The following is a 22,051-nucleotide window of genomic DNA, read 5'->3' as shown; positions in this document are numbered from 1 at the left end:
ATTTTGATTTCTTTGTTGGAAAATTGTGTGAATATGCTTTATCTTTGTTATGTTTGATTCAGTTGTAATGATCATGAGTAAAGGCCTATGTACGGACCAAAACTACACCTGTTGCTTAATTTGTCTGTGAGGAGTATACATGTGACACTTGTAGAGGTGGAGATCTTCATGTCATACTTTAGTGAATGCTATAGTACAGTAACGTGACTGACAAGTGTTACTGTGCGTCTTGTCACGGCTGTGAGTAGAACGGGAATAATGGGACTCATTGTGAACCATATCCGTTCTTTATGAACGTGAACAAACCCATTCTTACTTTGTTTCGTGGCAAAGGAGCTATTACTATGTCCTAAGTGCAGTATGTTAGGCAATCATTCTGCGTCGTTTGGGGTACTATGACAACAGGATCAAACCCGTCACCTGCCGCTTTCTGGGCAATCGCTCTGCTCACTTGACTGGAAGGATCAGATTCAGTGACATTCAGATATAGTGTAGTATATCATTCACATCGTATTCTTTAATTCATCGATGCAATAAAACTCATAACCATGCGTGAACTACTTTAGTATAATCATGTCATGTAAGTATACTTATTTGTACAGATGAAACTTAATGACTTACCACTTACATATTTCATCATAGTGATGTGGCCATCGGTGATAATGATAATTGTGTCAATGATGCCATTGTTTGATACTAGATTTCGGGAAATGATGAACAAGTTTTTAGTTTAAAGTGTTTGCCAAAACGTAGTCCATATGAGGCACATGTACTCATGGCAGATGGCAGATGGCAGATGGCAGATAACATCAGATGACGTCAGACAAAATACAAAGTAGTTGGAAAACAAACAAATATATTTATTTGATAAAACAATACACAAAACTTCAAAAATATACTTGACTTTCGTATCTCTTTCCATGGAATACCATCAACAAGTACTCAAATTCTCAATAATCATCAGAAATCTCTGCTTAAAGAAACGGGCAATGTATAGGTAGTGCGAGAACAAGTTACAACTGAAACTTTGCATCAGGCATGATGTTGGTCACCGATACGTGGAAACCGTTTTGTCCGTTTTGAATGTTGTAACCCTGATCAAACATGTAAAAAAATACTTCCGAGCCTTTTCCAAATCATGTAAAGAAAGAGATGAGAAGAATGGGAGCATAACCGGCGCCCTGAGACTGTTGAGATTCCGCAAATCTTTTGGCTATCTAATTTTCCCATCGCATTACCCTCTAAAACCCCATGATTCTTCACGGGTTATAAACATCTGTCGTAAAAAGACTATCACACTAATATATTCATGATGATCGTTTGATAATTATGTTAAAATACAAAAAGTCTCTAGTTTAAATATTTCAGTTTCAAACTGAAAAATACAACCGCAGTGACAACCAGTGCATCATCACGCAGCATGTATGATCCACCTGCAATAAAAGAATATTTATCATTACGCCAGTATTTAAATATCCTACTGATATGTTTATGACGATGTCTTAAAACACATAAAAAACAACTACTGTTAATGGTAAACACAGCGGGAGTTGATATGCGAAATGTTAAGGTGTTATATAGTCTGACATGGATTTCTTGAAGAAAACGTAAATGAAATATCACCTTGAATAATGACCAAGAAAATAACTAACATTGACTCTCTTACAAATATGGTGTTGACTGTGTTTAAGTAACTTACTTGTATTGAAGACGTCTGCTTCTGAACATCCCTGGGGGTCCAATGTGATGGGCAAACATTGAACCAGACATACATCCTGACATCCACATGACTTCTGGGTCTCCAGACAACCAATACAAGCAGATCCACATCGTTTGTTAAAGTTGACCAGTTGACTCTTGCATCTTCCATCACCTTTGTGACATGTCTTGGTTAAACACGTGTCACTACACGGTCTAGTGCAGTCAGATCCCCAGTAGCCTTGCTTGCATCTCGAACATTCCCCAGTCTCTTGAGAACATGCTTCACAGTTACCATGACATTTCATCTTGCAGTCGAGGGACATCCAGCCATCCACGCAGCCCTGACTGCACACTGTCGACTTCATACCGTGGTCATAGAAACAGTCCTGATCTCTACAGTGTCTGTTACACTGCTTCTCACAGCGATGTCCGTGAACACCGTGTTTACATCCTTGTGTGCAATTATGGGTGCCGTACCTCTCACATGTGTCACCATGACACCCCCCTGGACACCTGGTGTCACAACTCTCACCGGCCCAACCATCCCTACATCCTCTAGCACATGACCCGTCCCAGAAGTAGCAGGAGTTGTCTTCACATCCATCACTGCATCTGTTCTCACACTTCTTTCCCCACCAGCCATCTACACAGTTTTCCAGACAGTTTCCTGTCTCCCGGCTACAGGAGGGCTTGTCTCCGTGACTGTATCTACAGTTGGGGGAACATGTTCCTGTACAGTTCATGCCATGGTAGCCAACTTCACATTGTATACATATCCCGGTGTCCCTGTGACAGCCGCCGATGTCGCAGTTGCCGGAACATTTGTAGTTGCAGTAGTCCCCATGCCAGCCTCTCTGACATTCAGTGCAACGACCGTCGGCTGATGACCGGAAACAGTGGGTCTCAGCTGATGACTGGTGCATGAAGGACACTAAAACAGATATACTGGTATTATTCACTTTGGTTTCTTACCTGGATTAAATTAGAGAAATATATTTGATTTACATATAAAGGCAAACATATTACTATGGATCACATTTTACTAGCGATCGACGTACACATCACTTTTCATATGCAGTGGGGTTTACGTCTTTGTATTGTTGAAATTAAATTAATTTTACAAACTTTAACATTGTAAAAGGTTTAAATTTCACAGAATCACGTTAATTCCACCAAGCACGATGTTCCGGGTATTTTTCATTTTTTTCATATCATCCTATCCTACCACAGGATTAGGTGGAATCCTGTTTGCAAAAATCCTTTAAAACCCAGCTGACAGACACCCACTTGACAGACATTCAATTGACAAACACTGAACTATAAGGTTAAATCGGGTAACACCTGTGGGTATAATGGGACAGTCCACGGTTTAGTAGCTACAGGAGGGTGAGCCTGAAACAGGTTCGTTAATGAAAAGGCTGATTGTATGTAATCATGTAATCAGAACTTTGTTGTGATTAAAAGGGTTTTGTTAAGATACTTTGAATAGTATACAATAGACATGGAAGTAATGAAAAACAATCTCAATTCCATGGCCACTTTGACATGATGCATCATTTTTTTTATACTTAATCTCAATAAATCATAAATATGTGTACTCGTCATTTAGCCTACTCTTGTGCGCAAAACATTTAATTTCCTTATTTCATATGAATAATATTTAGGTGCACATTTTTCTTTCACGCGGATATGGGACTTAAAGAAGTCAGAGCAACAGACTCGCAATTCCTAATAGTTAATGGAATGCTATTCCATATTTTAATTAAGGATGGAATAACTTGTCCGGTTGCCTGCCACAGGTGGAAATACATGCTGAAGAAAAACTGGTGTTCTGTTTAGTATTAAGTTTAATTACTGAATTGCTTCAATCATTTCACATTGTCATTCTGACACTGTTTTCAATGTGACGATGCCAAATCCCATTAGATGAGAATGTTAAATCCAACTATTTATATATTGCAGCAGTCAAAATTCAAATTAATGTCTTTTCGACCATCTTTCAAAGTAAATATTATACCTTCAGTTGTTTTAAATAAGTAAGTGTTACGAGTGTGTATTTTCTGCATATTTTGTTATTAATTAAATAATAATTATTATTGGGTCACAACATTTAGTGTTTTGAATAATAAATATGATGGGTCACATTTCGTTCTAATAGCGGGTCAACACTTTTAGCATTCTGGTTTTCCGGAATTTATCTGCTCGTAGTTTTCTATGTGTTTACTTCCGGGAAACTTATTCTGCAGTGTTGACGCTGTTCGTTTGTGCCCGAACTTTCGGGAAATGACTAAATATATATAAATAGGCTTGTACTTACACGCTACCATCAGCGGGATCATCGTTATTTTCATCTTGATGAAGCTTCAACTGAAACTGAATATCAAATGAAAGTGATTCTGTCTGTGGCTTACCGACATTTTTATAGGTTGCTAGGTGGGACGTTTGTTTCTTGGACCATGTTCCCCGATTGACTGCCTCAGTGTAGCATGTATATATGTCACCGATGCCGTGCTGTTGTGTCCAGTCATCTTGTCAATGACTGACTTTCTACGTCTTGGTCATGGCGTCTGTGGCAATGTATTGCTATAGTCGTAATCGATAAGTAATGGTATTTTTACTTTATGGTGGTACAATGTGTGGAAATGTCTGGATATGCATCAATGCTAAATGCGTCTATTAATTTCTTCTTATGCAGAATAGGCTATTAATTTCTTCTTATGCAGAATAGGCAGCATCTGCTCAGTTCCTAAATCCCGCCTACTTAAACCTAATCAAAGTCCTTTCAGTGAGTTAGGAAAAGTCTCTTATCGCCTTTCATGTATTCCTTTGTGGCTTAACTATATATATTGAGTCCAAAAAGAAGCTTCACAAAATGTAATTTTTAAAAAGATTTCTCTGATGATACATCTATGTATCCGAAATGGGATCCCTATCTTTCGACTCTAGGAAAACGTTAGCAAAACCAACTCAAACCCATCGATTCGTCTTGCTAATGACGTTCGTGCCAAATCAGGTTTTGCAGTTGATCACGTGATCTTCGCATCGATGATTTCTATATTTTGCACGCGTTTGCTTTGGCCTCAAGAATTGGAAAAACACACTTTTAAATCACAGTTCTAACGGAACTTTAAATGCCACGATTGTCAAATGTGCAACGTGAACGTGCCGTTGGCATGTTGCAAGCGGGAAGATCAGTTATTGACGTCGGAAGAGCAATGGGATGATATGATATAGGATATTTATATGGAACACATATCCATGCACTAGTGCATGCTCAAGCCGCTGGTATTTTTTCATTCGATCACTGGATGTCAATCTCAACAGCACATCGTATTTCAATCTCAACTCCCTGTGGAGTATACAACTCTTGTTGTTACTTGGCGCACCGAGTTTATTGAGGCTCTCTCATCCTAACGATATACCCATTCACAGCTAGGTGGACTGGGACATATAGTCACAGTACTTTGTCCAAGTTTACTGCATGTTGCTGTACCCGCAACTAGGTGTTTGCATGTATTCATGTGGCCACCATCTGGTCATCTACCAACAGGTTCGTGGGTTCTTTCAAGTGCACAGGGTTGCGTACTGTACACTAGGGGTTGTGACAACACTGAAAGAGTCTGCACACAAAGCTGACTCCAAGGTTTTTACACCGGTCACAGGTGGGCTCAATACCGATACCACCGGATGCAGTCGTCGTACTGTGTGATTTGCGAGGTCGTCTACAACAAACTGGCACCACTTCTGATCGCCCAAGGTCGGGTTCATCCACGTGTGACGTCACGAGCAGAAGACCGTCAAATCGTCCACCTTCACCTACGTGACAGATTTCTGCCGGCTACACGAACCAGGGTGAGATGTTTAGAGGTCGACTTTCCTCACAGATTATTCGAAGTCGGTTGTGGGCTGCCAATCTCCATTCTTGACGTCCATATCGTGGGCCAATAGTGACGCCGTTTCATCAACGTTAACGTCTGCTGTGGGCCCAGCGTCACCTCCGATGGACCCAGAGAGACCGGAATCGAGTCGTCTTCAGCGATGAATTCAGGTTTACCCTCAGATTCGCGGACGGCAGGCATAGAGTCTGGAGACGAGGTTGTGAACGGTATGTCCAGTGTTGTGTACAGGAAGTCGACAGACTGGGAAGCGGAAGTTGCATGGTGTGGGGTGCTTTCCGTGGGAACAACCGTTTCCGACTTCTGGTTATCCGTGGAAACCCCACAACTGCTGCTTACTGCGACCAGGTGCTCACCCCTGAACTCCTTCCTTTCATGGCAGCTCATGGCCCAGGTCCACAGTTCCAGCATGATAATGCTCGGCCGCATACCGCAATGTTGACACGAATGTTATGGACTGGTCATTGAGGTTCCCTGCTCTTAATCCAATAGAGCACGTTTGGGATGCACTTGGGAGAAGGCTTCGTGGTCTTAGGAGCCAACCTCAGAACTTGCAGGAACTTGACGCTGCCAGAATCCCCAACCACGTGTTCACAAGCATCAGGCAGTCGATGAGGAGACGGTGTTTAGCAGCGGTGAATTCGCGGGACGGCCATACACAACATTGAATTGAGAAATTTCGAATTTTAATTCTTGTGATTTGACATTCCGTATACCCATATGCATGTTTTGGAACGGCGGTGTAGCCCAATGCAACTGATTGTGGCACTGTCAATGTATCGAGTACATCACACAGATCACAGCAATGAAATAATAACAATTTAACCATCTTACCATCTCTTGTTCTTTTGTAGTGCCCTGAAGAAAGAATGTGAAGTTTCTTTTTTGACTCAGTATACATATCTAACATTGCATACATAACAACTGGCCTTATCGTTCAGCGTCGTTCTCGTTTATTTTTGATATTTTGTTCAAATGCATATCTTCAAAATGGACAATCAAAGTATAAGTAAGTGAGTGATTACGAAAAGTAAAGTTTTAAAATAAATGAAGTATATAAAGGAAAGTAAGTAAGTAAAGTAATGTAAAGTGTGTGAGTGAGTGAGTGAGAAATCGTTCACTATTATATGAGCAGTGTACATATTGCACACCATCCCATACTGAGGTTGACAGTGACTGAAGCCAAAGGGAAACCTACCGAAGATATCTATCTGTACAACTTACCACTGGCGCTGTGAATCGTCAAATGGGACTGTGAGTGTTCATAGTGACCATGCTGTGGTTCACGACACCTGGCTGACAACAGCCGTGCACACGTTCAAAAAACGACTGTTGTGTGAAATATAATATATGTAGTTACTTCGAAGGGGAACCCCCTTGGCCCCCCGCCAAAACCTCCCTCGACAAACTGTGTTGTATGTATTACCAGATCACACATTCGAAAAGTATGGGAATACACTACTTACTCCTCTCTTTGAACGAGTGATAACGGGTGTGTTTATTGATGATATATGCTATTTAAAATGTTTTCTAAACCTTACAGGTTATATTAATCCCTTCACAATAGTTATGTATACTTCATGTCTGTTTCAGTCAGTTGGTGTGGTAGAAGACGTTTCCGACGCGTGATTGAACATATTTTTGTCCTTGTGCAGGCACTTGCTTGTGTCCTCAAGTCGTTTGGTAACCGGAGCCGTCATTTCGTAAACAACACCCATCACGACATAATAACGAGTCCTTCGTGCACATTGTGTGTTATGTGCCATTTGTACTGAATATTGCCGCACGAGTACGTTCATGTTTGGTATTTGATTGATTGTGTAAATCAATATGTAGAACATCAATACACGGCCCATGAAAGACAATATATTTGCAGGTACTTACAGATGACAATACCAAATATTCACGATAAAACCTATTTCGTTATTTATATGAAACATATTTTCTCTTTCTTAAAATACTATAGTAGGTTTTGGCACTTTCAGAACACAAAACTTCATTCGATAGGAAAAAAGCGGTTTTCTGGGTGTTGCTTAAATTCATAAAATCCAGACAGGTACTAAAACGAGTGTACTGTACAATCAGTTAAAACGTGACATTCATCCTCAGTGACATTTGTACAGTTAAAACATGTTTTCTCTTGTAGAGGATTATTGTTATATCTTCCCAGTGCATTATTAATTGGTGCTGTGCCACATCTATATTTTGCTAATGCACTTTTAAGTGCTGTCGGAATGCTATGATAGATCTAAAATGCTGGGCTAAAACATGTATCAAAAGTATGTTATAGCATATGTCATTTCAGTTTCAGTTTCCTTAAAACTTCATTTATTCAAACGATCTATTTGTTTCAAAATACGTCCAAATTGCACCGAAATTCTATCCAATCTGTTTACGTAATATATTCAGCAAACAGTCAGTGTATCCCCTCTTATCATAAACTCCGCTCCGGGCAGGACCCTTAATTCTCAAACGCTGTCAAATGTTAGTTAACACCTCCCTACGCCGACGAATCTTACGCATCTGTATGTGCATGGGCCAGTGAGCTTGCTCAATGTGGCGTAATGGCTCTGTGTATAAAAACCTAACTGATATGGTCAATCGGGGAAACCAACCAGGGAGACCAACCAGGGAGACGAACCAGGGAGACCAACCAGGGAGACCAACCAGAGACCACCCAGAAAGACCAACCAGAGAGACCAACGACCGAGATCAACCAGGGAGACCAACCAGCGAGGCCATTCAGGGAGACCAACTAGGGAGACCAACTAGGGAGACCAATCAGGGAGACCAACCAGCGAGACCAACCACTGAGACCAACGAGGTAGACCAACCAGTGAGACCAACCATTAGACAAACCAGGGAGACCAACCAGTGATACCAACCAAGAGACCAACCAGGGAGACCAACCAGCGTGACCAGCCACGGGAACCAAGCAGGGAAACCAGATCATCGAACAGAAGTGGACTGATTGTGCGGCTAGTCAGCGTGTCGGCCCCGCCTACGACTACGTCGACGATGAAGAATCGCCGTCGGACTTCAGAATGTGTGTAAGTGACAGCGCGGGTCTCTACATTGGGATCATTGGCCACTCCGATGTGCGTTCTGTACCTGTTTACCACAGTGCATACCATTTCGGCCATCATTCAACCAAACAATAATAAAACATGGCTGCTGCTGTCTAAACTACCATCCTAAACTACCACTCGAGAGCAACCACGACGGCCGCTCTTGGACAAGTACAATATAATCTTGATTTATTACCTTCCTTTCGCGACGGTCCTTGTGAGTGTAAAACACTTTCCTTAAACTGAGTGACATACTTTTGATACAAAACAGCTCGTACCTCTGACGAAATAAAATGTATATTAAAACAGTTATTCACAGGGGTAGAAATGGCTAGCGACCAATGTATGCGGAGGCGGGTCGCCCATCGATCGCTCCATAAAAATATTTCTCTGGTATTACGACTGAAATGCAGGTTCCATACACGTTTGTAAAATATTAGAATATTTCCCCACTGGCGTACAACTGGGGGTATCCATTCCATCTCACCATTCACAGTCATACTTCTTATGTGCTAAGACGAAACGCACAGTACGGTTCTGGACAGCACTGATACAAGAACAGCATTCTGGACAGCATTGATTATTATAAGAACCCCATACACAATAACCATAGACTTAAATGGACCACACTGCTGTATCATACAGTTTAGTCAGCGTAACATATTCCATTCCACCAATCAATCTGTATTTATATATCAAAAGGCCAAGCATGCAATTAGCTGCAGATTTGTCCATATATACGGTACGGGAGTTTCTATCACCTCAGCTCTCAAATCGCGTTGTACAACGGCACCCTGATCTGAATAGTATTAAACACACATACATATATGTATGTAAACTGTTGATAACAAAAACATATTCCTGTTCTTCCTTTATTCTTGAGTCTAAGTTTCAACATTAGATTGACTGTAACAAAACAAAGAATATAATTAAGTATATGGTTATTATTTTCCTTCACTAAAGTCACAGAGCAACAACATCTTGACATCATATCATATACCTATGACAATGTAGATTATAGCACAAAAAGTTGAACACTTTCATAAATAAAGTGTGCAAAACCAGTAATTCATTACATTTCACAAATAGCAAGCTTAATATTTCAAACATCTTTAACACCAACTTTAGGCCAAAAGAACATTTGTGAACAAATTTTGAAGTCAAAGCCATTTTCAATAAGTCAAGTCCAAAATAGCAATAAAACCTAAATTATGAAAATATAATTATTATTATGTTTTGTAAAAGTTAAGATGATACCTTTACAAACACATTTCACCAATGACCATGTCTAATAAATGAATAATATGTGGCTTACCATTACTGTAGACTTCACATGTGTCATGTCTGGGTCCACATGTGCTTGCCACAAACCACATGGTCATTCTGCCAACCCTATATCAAATTATCTCCCTTCCCATTTAGGTTGACATAAAATAATCACCATATCACAAATGAAATGCAGCATTCAAGAATATGAAATGAAAATAAACTTCTAACCCTTACTACTAATTAACAGTATAATGATGCATTTGAAATAGTGGAATTATGGAAATATCAACTAAACTCTTTACTTAGTAAATCAGTTGTGCCATTTAAAGTGAAATAAATGAAATCAATATTTGGCCTTTACATAACCAATATCTGTATGCAGTGCCAGACAACCACTCGTGTACTTGCGAGGAGTAACGTTTTTATATAAAGAAGATGTTCATGTTCCACGTCGTTACGACGGTCGTTAAGTCAACGTTAAACTATGGGAACTATGATCACCGACCGTTTTGTGGAACTTGCGACATTACAATAAGTCCTGATTTGTTGCAATGTGATGCCACTTTAACCTTTAATCCTTTAAGACGCGAGGACATGTGTGCAAGACAACTAGGACCGCGAAACAAGGTTCGAGAACCTCTCCTCGAGAATCTGTACTATTAACCTCAGCTACAACGGTTCGACACAGCAAACCTTCACAGTTATTCTCACCAAGCATTTAGCCAAGTGTGTTTCATAAGGTGCCTCAGTCTCATAAGTACTTTACGAAGACATGTGATCAATAAGACTTGTTATAGTAACCTCTTGCAAGCTATCCAAAAGCCTTTTCCCCTTTAAATCTGAATAACTGTTTAGTTTATCCGTCTTAAACACACAATTCACGACACAGTAAAATGTTGCAATAGAAGAATCATATATCATTTTTGTAATGTGTCTAGCTAATACACAAAGTTAACAACACAACAGAAATCGTTAAAAGATCACGGGTCGTTCTGTGTTCACACCGTGGGCAATCCCAGTTCGTAGACATGTTCCACGTCATCGTCATTTATCTGCAGTCATTGGCACACTTCTAGAATATTCGCAGTTGTCCATGTCCACGTGAATTGTTTGAAGCCACCTTGACAGATGCAAACCGTCGGAAATGGAAACTGCATGATCCTGAGGCAATCTGTCCAAATCATCACGCCATGCATCCCCATCGATCTTCCTGCTTCCAAAATGGGCATCCAAATGATGGTGATCTGCACTTTCTGAATCAGACTGTTCTGTTGGACTTTTGGCTGGACGAAACCGACCATCTTCACATCGTTTATTTGCTGTATTTGGTTTTGGGTGATACCTCATCGTACTACATGCTCCCTGCATGTCTTCAATTTGTACAGACACAGCTGACTGTGTACCTGTGTCTGTGTCAGCATCATGTATCTCCCAGTATTTATGAAGGACATCATAGCCCGCGGATTCATCATTCACCATACTATGTCTGTCACATAGGCCCATGGCTGATGTATTCTGAGAGTGTCTGTCACATAGGCCCATGGCTGAGGTATTCTGAGAGCCAGTTGGTGGACTCGTGTCCGGTCTGAAATGTAAGATCAGGATCATTGCAAACATTGCACCTGTATGTCACCGATTTGAATTCATACACTTTGTCACATAAATATGATGTAGCAGTTTCCATCGTTTGTTTCAGTACACTGATGTTCTGTACCGATAACTCACCTCCTCTGGTGTCTGTAAGTGAATAGTTGGTGGAGGAACAACAAGACTGCTCCAAACGAGACAACTCCCAGGACAGAACACGTAATGAGGACGGTATTAGGGTCCAGTTTCTGCACGTGCTCAGTGCCTAAACACAAAAGAAATATTCATAGAAATAGTTTTTAAAATACGTGTATTGGCAAACGACATGAGGAAGTGATGATTTCAAGTACATTTTTTAATTTCCATATTCTGAAATTTGAATATCAACGTACGGTTTTAGAGTTTCTTTTCTCACATATTTGCTCATGTGTGTAGGTATTGCCTGGTACACACATTATCTGCCCTAGTTTCTTATTCGCAGGATTAGTCATATTTTGAATTTAAATATTTCCTTGTCAATTCATTGTATAACTCAAACTGTGTAGTCGTCACAAACCAAGCATAAATGACAATCAATCGTACAAATACTGTTTGTAATATGTATTCAAAATATGAACATAAATATGAAAGTGAGCACAATGTACAACGGCATCATAAATCCATCACACGAGGAATCTGTTCTAAATTCCATTTTCTACATTAATTTGAACTCTTAATAGATCAACAGAGGGACGTGTCCCATTTCTAGTCAGTGTCAGTGATCCTCAAGTACATATAGGACATATATATGTTTCTGAATACCGAGCATTTATCTCAGAGCGTAGGAACTGGCATCACATACAACTGAGTACAGTAAATGCGGAAAATGTAACCTGTAACACTTACATTGTTTCCCGCTGTACCCATGCAGACACTCAGTACAGTCCCCAGTGTCTTTCTTACATTGACGACAGTTCTGTGGACAGGGAAATCTGCAGTCCTTGCCGTAATAGCGGTCATGCAAACACTTGTAACAACCCTCCGTGTAACGAAGACATTCCTCACAATCTGGCTGGCACGGTGTTTCACATTTGACTCCTTTAAATCCCGACGCACATGTTCTACACATACCGGTCACTTTGGAGCATCCACCTTTGCAGTTTGGAGGACAGCGTTTGTCACACTTCTTACCATAGCTAAGTGTATCCCGACATTCCAAACACACACTACCGTAGCGTTCGCACTTGGAGCATGTCGACAGACAATCTTCTTGACAGTATATTCCCTTCTTGCCATCAATACACCCGTCTGTACAGACCAGTTTTGTGCTCTGTAGTTCACAGCGGGAGTTCCTACATGTATCAGAACAGTTCTTGTCACACTCTGGGCTAAAGTAACGCGAGTCTGGACACGTGGAAGACTGTACAATTCCACGCCCCGTTGTCTGTTGTGAGATTAACAGAAATACATTTTGCAAAACTTGAAGGTGAAAATACGTAAAATATACAAGTCGACGAAACAGGCACTTCTTATATGAACAAAGATTTTATTTAGGTGATAAGACATCGTAGCCCAGTGTGTGTACATATTAGTATGACGTGTCACATTTGTTTTTGCAAGAACATCCAGATGAAAATGTAGCTATATTTGAATGTCTTTTGTTATGTCTACATCAACCCCAATATGTTTCAGAGAATGGCTGATGTAGCTATGCCATTTGGTACACTTGATGGCTACTGAAAACCGATTTCACGGTTTTGTTTTATAATTTGTCAAAACAATATATACTTCGGAAATAATAGAGAGAATTTTTTCAAATTCGTCGAATGCATTGAGCAAAAACATTTTGCATGCAAGATGTGATTGGGTTGAGGGAGATAAGTTTCACATCCGTATTTATCTCCAATAAGTCTCGTTTTGCAACATGCATGTCCTGTTTGGCAACAAAGATGTTTAGAAGTCAAGTCTATCGCAAGGAAACAGAAATCGAACGTTTAACTGTACCAACCTGTGAAGGCTGAGAACAGGTCCTTGTCGCATTCCTGCATCTTTGACAGCCTGAAGGTAGGTCCTCACAGCTGCCACAGCATGGTGCCAGGAGCACTGAAAGTAGTGATATTATACCAGAGGCGGTTGTGTCAATAATACTGTTCCACCAAGGAAATTATAAATATACGTTAGTATTGTTATATTGCCTCATGGATATGTAAGTGAAAAATGTGACAACTATTTGGTGTTATTTATTATTACTTTTTAAAGAACTTGTTTTGTTTATGGAACAAATAACTACTTTTGGACATATACAACAGTACGTTCCTGTTGTACAACAGTAATCCTGTTGTACAACATTTATGTATTCATTTTTTGTCGTTATAACCCATTTCAAGTAAAAATGGACGTACCCCCTCGTAGTTGTGACAGACAGATGAACGCCGCCAACACGTACATAACATCCATTCCTAAACAGTCGATGTTACAACTGAAACGACACAATGTCATTGTTTGTGGGTGATATGTGTTGGACATTATCTCAGTTCTTTGGAGGCGCGTAGGCAACATGTGTTACGAAATCATAAAGTGATGCAAGTCTTGGAAGTTTTGCTATTTGGTATCACTCAATAATACGGTACTGATAATTGAGGAGCAATATCGGTGAATCAAGGACTTGTTTTACCCTTGCAGGAATGAGAGACCCAGCAAAACCAACACCGAACGATTTAAAAAAAGAAAAAAGAATACATAAATAAATAAAAACACACACACCGAATATACAAGCATAGCTTAATGCTGTCATCTTAATCAGTTCCACATAGACACGTGAATGGTAAAGAAACAGGCGGATTATCGTACTCACTTGGGACACCTCCACAGTTCTTGTCACAAGTGCGCAAACTGTGCACTCTGTATGTTATGAAATACCACGTGACAGTTTGACAAATGTTTCCGGGTGGGAAGTTCTAATTTATCATAATTCTGCAATATGATCATCTAAAGGAAGTAATCAGGGTGGCATTTTCGAATCCAGTAAGTGAACATTTATCAACACATTTTCATTGGTATATTTTCAGATAGCTGCAGTAAGTGGTGGTGGTGGTGGTGATAAAAAATAATTTCTCATGGTCAGAAATGAAATGCATTAATTTCAGGCTGACGTGTTTAGGCAAACAAAGCGTCATAAGTATATGAAATATATAGGTTATCACGCGAATGTGTTTTGGGATGGTTAATATCCTGCATGGGGAATAAACATTGTATTAGCGAGCCTTGGCGATCTAAATACATAGTGTTCATTCCTATTAATGCAGGACAAGGTCACATGCAACCAAAAAATCAATTATAATCAAAACACAGTCATCACTTATTCATGACATATAATATACATTGCTGCTTGTGTAAAAACAAATAAACAAAATTATGAGCGTACAATCGTGATTCAAAAGTGCAATATTTTATACTTCGGCTTACTTCCCTCGAAACGAAGCCCTCGGAAGACCGAACCCAGTCATAGCGGGTAGGGTGCACTCAAGTGTAACGACGGCTTCCGATTGGCTGGTTCATTTGCTGATACACTGAGGGCTCATTGTATGTACAGAAAGATGATCTGTCACAAGAAAGTAAGATTTTTTATGAATAACAACTTCACTTATTGTACTTGATGCGTCGTTTCAGTATGGATTCATATACCGTTGTCAAACAAAATAATATACACTAGAAGTTGTTATCCATAAGGAACGTATATAGAGATGTTGGGTTTTGAAAATATATATGCTCTCTGAATTTGTGTTCGATCCAATCAAAAATCATCTTAGTAAAGTTGGTGAACTACTGCTTGGGTGGAAACTGTCATTTGTCCAAGTACAAAGTTTGCACCAGTTTCAGTCAGATCCAGTCATCTGAGAAAAAATGGATGTAGTTTGTTTGCAACCCACAGACATAAAAACATGTCATGTACAAGCATCACACCTGCCTAATTACATAATGTGGCAGAGACAAGACTCGGGTGCACGAGTCATAAATCAATTTGTTGTGTTTATGGCGTCTAGCCTGATAGGTGTTAAGTTCAAATTGCATGTGGTGAATGATTGAAGCTGTGTATTGCATATTGTCATGAGCAGACAGGCAGGCAGACATATAGGTGTCAATAAAACAGACATTGAGTTTTCTCTGTGGTAGAGGCTGCTTACCACAATCAACAAACCTTTTTGATGTAACGAATAGATTATTTACTTGTTTGTGTACACAATCAAGATTAGACTACTGCACACGGTCTCATACTCCGGGTATGCATACTATTGCAAACTCCGCGAACCTATTCACTGCGCATGCGTTATGGGCGCAGCGCAGCACAGCTGTTGAAACCACTTTTTCCCCCAGCGCGGGGGGAAATTTAGTCTAATGATCACTCATTTGACTGCGTCAACTTTAAAGAGTGTATTGTTAAAGAGTGCATTGTTGTGAACAAATATGAACTTAGTTTGAAAAAATTATAAAAACACACGTGTGGAATTTGGGGACATTTCAGTTAAACTTTTGAACAACAAACATAATATTCGCGGGGCATTTTGCAAGTGCACTTGTCAACAGTTACTGGCAGAGTGTGAAACAACTCATTCGAGATTTTCCCGGCTGCTGTCCGAGTCAGTGATTGCCATCAGTCCCATCAATCATTACAAGACAACAATTTTCTCTCATCAGGGCAGTCACAGTACCGTAACCTTGGTCGTCAATCTGGACACGATCGCCGATAGATCGGCGTGACGCCATGTTTGTTTACAGTGTGAAAGTAGTCCCTAAAATTTGCTGCTCTGGTTAATATGCACGACGACTGCCAACTTTGCGGAGGACATGCGACTCGACAAGTGTTTTCAGAGTTACCTAACCTGTTCCTTCATTCCGCTGAATCGGAAGCTGTCAGGGGTAATGGAGGCGAAGAACGCTCTGTGAGAGCACCAGCGGCGCTTAAAACGTTGATTAAAATATATTTCACGTGAGTAATTGTTAAGTATGAGGTTGGAAATCTGAGAGCACAACCCTGTGAGTAAATGTGTGTCTATATTTGATGGTGGCGATATTTTATTTTGACATGAAAAATATTTTTCGGACCGAAGCGAGGGAAGTTTGTTGCCAACCTTTGCTCGCTTCGCTCGCATATACGAAGGCTGGTCAGTTTCGTTCTGCTGCGCAACCCATTTTGCGCTACACTTTGCCTGTGTGCTGGTAAGCTAAGGGTGGATAAATCTATGATTCAGTGATAAAGGGACGTAACTCGAACTGTGACTGGACCTCCACTGGCTTGTGCAGTGTCCGGATAGTGCTTCCACTAAACAAAATCAGAATCGCATGAGAACCGTACTAATGTACCGTATGTACTGGAGAGACAACATGTGACAGCTGAGATTGGACGAAATAATGTAAGATGTTATTTTTTTCAAAAGCACTTGCATCCAGTAATAAAAACTGATCAATTTTAAGTAATATTATAGTTGTCATTTTTATCACCATGACTTATGCTCTGCGTGTACAGATATTTTCAAGTTGTGACATTTGCTGCGGACGTGGGGTTGACAATGATGAGGGACATTTCTGTATAATCAATAAGACTCTGTAAGCTCTACAGCAGTAGTTAGGGTAGATATTTCCGTGTGTAGGCCAATCCGTTCATGTTCTTTTACTGGGCGGTAGGCTTGCCTGGTGACTGCAACGTTCCCCCAGGTTCGATTATCAACATTTGTACTATTTATAAAGCCCCTATTTCTTGTCCTGCATCTTGATATTGATATTGATATGATATAAAATCGCATTACACCATATTCCGGACTTTTCCGCATTCACATATTTCCCAGTGTTCAAAACAGCATTCAAACATAAACATACATTTTCATGTCGAAAGTTTTCGAATACTGATTAACTGACAACACATGTTTTTTCAGAGACGTTACCTCGAGTGTAACCTGAACATGTTGTTCACATTATGGCAAATCCCATTACTTATGCCATATCCCTCTGTAGTCAGCGTAACATCATCCCAGATTCAACACACGTGGCCTTGACTGGCTCGCGAGAATACGTTCACAGAATCACCGACCCAAAGGAGGCTTCTCTCATTTACTTTCTATTTATTACGTTCTGAACTTCTTTAATGTCACGGGATTTCTTTTTCCTTAATTGTATTTGCCAATTCCTGGGAATTACTGTGATTGACAATTCCAGGGAATTATTATATGATCATTGTTGTATATTCCTGTCACATATATTTTCATATATTGTGGTAGTTGCAATACAAGACACACACACATAAACACTTAGCGACACTAAAACGCGGAAGGTTGTTGTACATGAGACAAGGATCGAGTACTTCAAACATTATCTATTACGTGTTGCGCTGCAGACATGACCGTAACATTAAACTGTCTTAGCCCCCGTCTGTTTGCCATGAGTACAAACACAATACAACAAAACAATTAAAAACGTTTATTACAAAATAATAAATATTGTGAAAGAAAGTAATAATGGAAGTGATTATCAGTAATACTTGTTAATAGAAATCTAATTACTCTGTGTATAGTTCCATTGTCATATCTGTGCTATATGGGTGTATTGTTAATTTATACTTCGAGTGTAATATGTTCAAACTGTTTGATGAGATACAGATTAGAAAGCTCACGCCATATAACAGTGGTCCTTCCATACACAACAGCATCCACAGCTCAATTAATATATACAGAACAATAAATCAATAGATGACATCAGCGGTGCGTGACAGAGTTAACACGACGGCTAAATAAACAAAGACTGATATGGTAAATCCACTGATGCTAGATCCATTCCTCGATGCCATTTCGTGGATGTTCTCATCTGAAACATAATTTGTTCTTCGTCAATACAAAAACAATACGGATATATTTACGCACTGAATTCTCTTTGTTTGTAGGATTGAAAACAGATATGAAACATACTAAACATCAAAAAGCAACAGCACCAATAATATCAACACCAACTGAACTACCAGGTTAAAAATACATGTTGTACCTGTCCAACGTTTAAAATAATAGAAATATAATTCATAGCCGTGATGTGAGGCACAAGTGCACAACAAGTCAAAGAGCCATCAAATGTCAGTATTTCTGGGACTCGAATCATATTCAACCACTGATCTGACTTGGCACACTCCAGGAATGCTAGAAGTAAAGGTTCCTACCTATGTGCCTTTCGTTTTGTGTTATAGGGATACATGTCCTGTTGGGAAGCATGTGATGGAGACAAGATAGAGTGCACGTCCACCTACATCCACATCCTCCCTCTTCCTCCAGGCATCTGATACAGTCAGCATCACAGTATGTACCACACGTGTCCCCGTGGTAACCGAGCTTGCACCTGCTGCATCGACCATTAGGTCCACATGTCTTGTTTAAACACGTGGTACTGCACGGTCTAGTGCAGTCAGATCCCCAGTAGCCTTGCTTGCATCTGGAACATTCCCCAGTCTCTTGAGAACATGCTTCACAGTTACCAGGACACTTCATCGTGCAGTCGAAGGACATCCAGCCATCCTCGCAGCCCTGTCTGCACACTGTCGACTTCATACCGTGGTCATAGAAACAGTCCTGATCCCTACAGTGTCTGTTACACTGCTTATCACAGTGATGTCCGTGAACACCGTGTTTACATCCTTGTGTGCACTTATGGCTGCCGTACCTCTCACATGTGTCACCATAACACCCTACTGGACACCTGGTGTCACAACTCTCACCGGCCCAACCATCCCTACATCCTCTAGCACATGACCCGTCCCAGAAGTAGCAGGAGTTCATCACATCCATCACTGCATCTGTTCTCACACTTCTTTCCCCACCAGCCATCTACACAGTTTTCCAGACAGTTTCCTGCCTCCCGGCTACAGGAGGGCTTGTCTCCGTGACTGTATCTACAGTTGGTGGGACATTTTACTGTACAGCTGGTGGTGTAGTAGCCAGCGGCACATTGTATACATATCCCGGTGTCCCTGTGACAGCCGCCGCTGTCGCAGAAGGAACAGTTGAAGTTACAGGCGTCGCCAAACCATCCTATCTTGCAGGCGGGACAGGGGTTTGAACCAGACGGGAGGCAATGAGACGTTCCACATATACCCGAAACTGTAAAGTGTTCAGTAGATGTATAATATGTATGTAAACACAAATAGAAATTTTAGTTATATACTAAATATGTACTTAAAAGGATAATAGTTCTCACCTGAACATAGCAACTGTACTAGAAGAACTACTGTTGACATGATCAAGCTCATTTTGGTCTAGAATGAAAAAATGAAAACTATAATAATAATCATCATCATCATCATCATCATCTTCATCGTCGTCATCTCCAATATTACTTGAGTCTTAAGGACACATTTCTGCAAATACCCTACCTTCCCTTTCTGGTGATTTAAATAGGTCCGTCAAATATATATACTGAGTTGGAAAAAGATCAAGGGAAATCACCACTTCGTCCTAAGTACCCACAATGATAAATTAACTGTTGTGATTCATGTTCTCTTGAAGTGGGAAATCCTATGTGTATAATTACTGTGACTCTAAGTCAGTGAACACCAGTAACCTAATAGGTTATCAGCTACTATCAATGCAAAACTTCCCTGTTGTCTTCTGTGGAGAAGGTATAACCCCCTGAGACGCACGTCAAGCCACGTGCCCTGGAGATACGGCGGAGGTCGTTTTGAAGTTGCTACAGGACTGGCTAAACAAGTAACATGTACAGTGCTGTTGATCACGAGTGTCAGCTGGAATTATAAGTCCTTACGTGGTAATTAAGCTGACATTGACATCCTGTTTAACTTCAACTCGTTATATTTTCTATTCAACCAAAACTTTTCACGACATATATTCAACCATATATTCTACATAATATTCTCTCTTGAGAAATAATTGTTCATGATAAGAAAATCGTCCAATAGACGAGTATATTTGCCGTCATTTATGGCACAAAAGTTTCAAAATGATTATGTCACGTGTTCTTGATGGTGTAAATTAATACAACCAAGGTATGCGACAAGACCTTTGTCCTTCTGACCTCAAGTTAGTCAAAGTAGAAATTTGATTGATGTCTATATCTGTGACACTGTTATCACACCCGTATCTACATAAACAATTTAGTCAAGTAGATAAATCTTCATACGTAATGCTTGTATCGTGTCATCTGACACAGAGAAACGACAGCAGAGGGGCTATGCATGCACATCAGAAATGTTAGTTCGTCAGTGACATGAAGCTTTGTACTTGTAATTTGTTCGTTTAAAAATAAATATCTGACTTTTTCCCTCACAGGATATACACACTGTATGAAGTAAACATGCAGACAAAAATTTCCAACGAAACAAATATTAACCAGGAATGTTTCCAATATGTTGTAAACATATGTGCATGTGTCAAAAAATAGACAAGTTATATCAGAGGGGACGCAAATATGTTTTGTTGTATAACGTCAGTGATCAACAGCATGAGCATCAATCTAGGCAGTTAGATACAAAATGCGATGGAGAAAATAGTCTCATGTGACCCATGTAATGTTTGCACCCAGCTATATGGCGTCTGTCTGTAAATATTCCAGTCTGGACGAGACAGTCTAGTGGTCAACAGCATGAACATCGACCTGCGCAACTGAGATACGATGACATATGTTAACCAAGTCAGCGAGTCTGACCACCCGAATCCCGCCACTCGCCTCTTACGATAAACATGGGTTATTGAAGATCAGTTCTAACCCGGATCTTCACGGGTGTCCGCGATTCGGGGACACATTTAGGATTCGATGACTTGTGTCAAACAAGGTCAGTGAGTCCGACAACCCTTCCTGTTAGTCGCAAGCATGAGTTGTTGAAGGCCAATTCTAACCAGATCTTTTAATTAATAGTACAGAGAAAGATATTTTTAAAGTAAGGAGCCTGAGTAAATCACAGTGTGGACTTCAGCACGATCTAATATAATCCGGACGTTCGTGACAGCTTCATCCAGCAGGTCATGTGGTCGCTTGTAGTGGAATTATAGCGACGTAGGATCTGTTCTATTCAAAAGGGTCACTGGTAGTCTGTCCGTGTTATGAACCTTGGGTTGATGTCACAAGATGCTTACATGCTCTCATCATCATGGTCATGTGTTCCTTGTTGTAAGATTCACCTCTTCTCCCGTCTGTCCACAAACACATTGCCATATATACCGATATTGAAACATCTTGTACTAATGTGCAAGAAGGGTTTCTTCCCGAATATGCATGAATGAATAAAAACATATGACTGTCAGCATTGGGGGTGTCAGAATACAGGCGCCTCAAAACACGATACCTACCTCCATAGTGAGATCACGATACGATACAATGCGTATCGCGACACGGCATTTTCGACATTCTGTGCAGCCATTACCTTGATGGTAAGTTGTCTGATGTTGATATCATTGTTCACTAAAAACCTCTAAACAACAACCACCAATCCAAGTCATTTCTGTGACATGTACAGATTAACACCGAAAGCACATCCACCCATGAGCCAAGTACCCATCACTCACT

At 40.3% G+C, this 22,051-nt stretch overlaps 1 protein-coding gene and 1 pseudogene across 2 annotated transcripts; both read right to left on the bottom strand.

Moving 5' to 3' along the window:
• Positions 1-839: 839 nt before the first annotated feature.
• On the bottom strand, positions 840-6,917 carry LOC137290582 (scavenger receptor class F member 1-like). Of its 2 annotated transcripts, none has more exons than XM_067821622.1 (4): positions 6,822-6,917; positions 4,019-4,074; positions 1,700-2,632; positions 840-1,433 (listed from the first exon to the last, which is right to left on the bottom strand). In XM_067821622.1, exons 2-4 carry the CDS (start codon positions 4,050-4,052, stop codon positions 1,351-1,353), a joined length of 1,050 nt encoding a protein of 349 aa, XP_067677723.1. In that variant the 5' UTR covers positions 4,053-4,074; positions 6,822-6,917; the 3' UTR covers positions 840-1,350. The 2 variants fall into 2 exon arrangements, with proteins under 2 accessions (XP_067677723.1, XP_067677724.1); XM_067821623.1 differs by having other exon boundaries at positions 6,796-6,893.
• A 2,609-nt stretch (positions 6,918-9,526) lies between these two features.
• LOC137291318 (protein draper-like) lies at positions 9,527-21,700 on the bottom strand (annotated as a pseudogene).
• Between the last annotated feature and the right edge of the window lie 351 nt (positions 21,701-22,051).

Source organism: Haliotis asinina, chromosome 7, assembly GCF_037392515.1.
Source record: "Haliotis asinina isolate JCU_RB_2024 chromosome 7, JCU_Hal_asi_v2, whole genome shotgun sequence".
In the NCBI taxonomy this organism is placed as follows: domain Eukaryota; kingdom Metazoa; phylum Mollusca; class Gastropoda; order Lepetellida; family Haliotidae; genus Haliotis; species Haliotis asinina.
The sequence above is the reverse complement of the archived record's forward strand: the minus strand, read 5'-3'. Positions and strand labels throughout refer to the sequence as shown.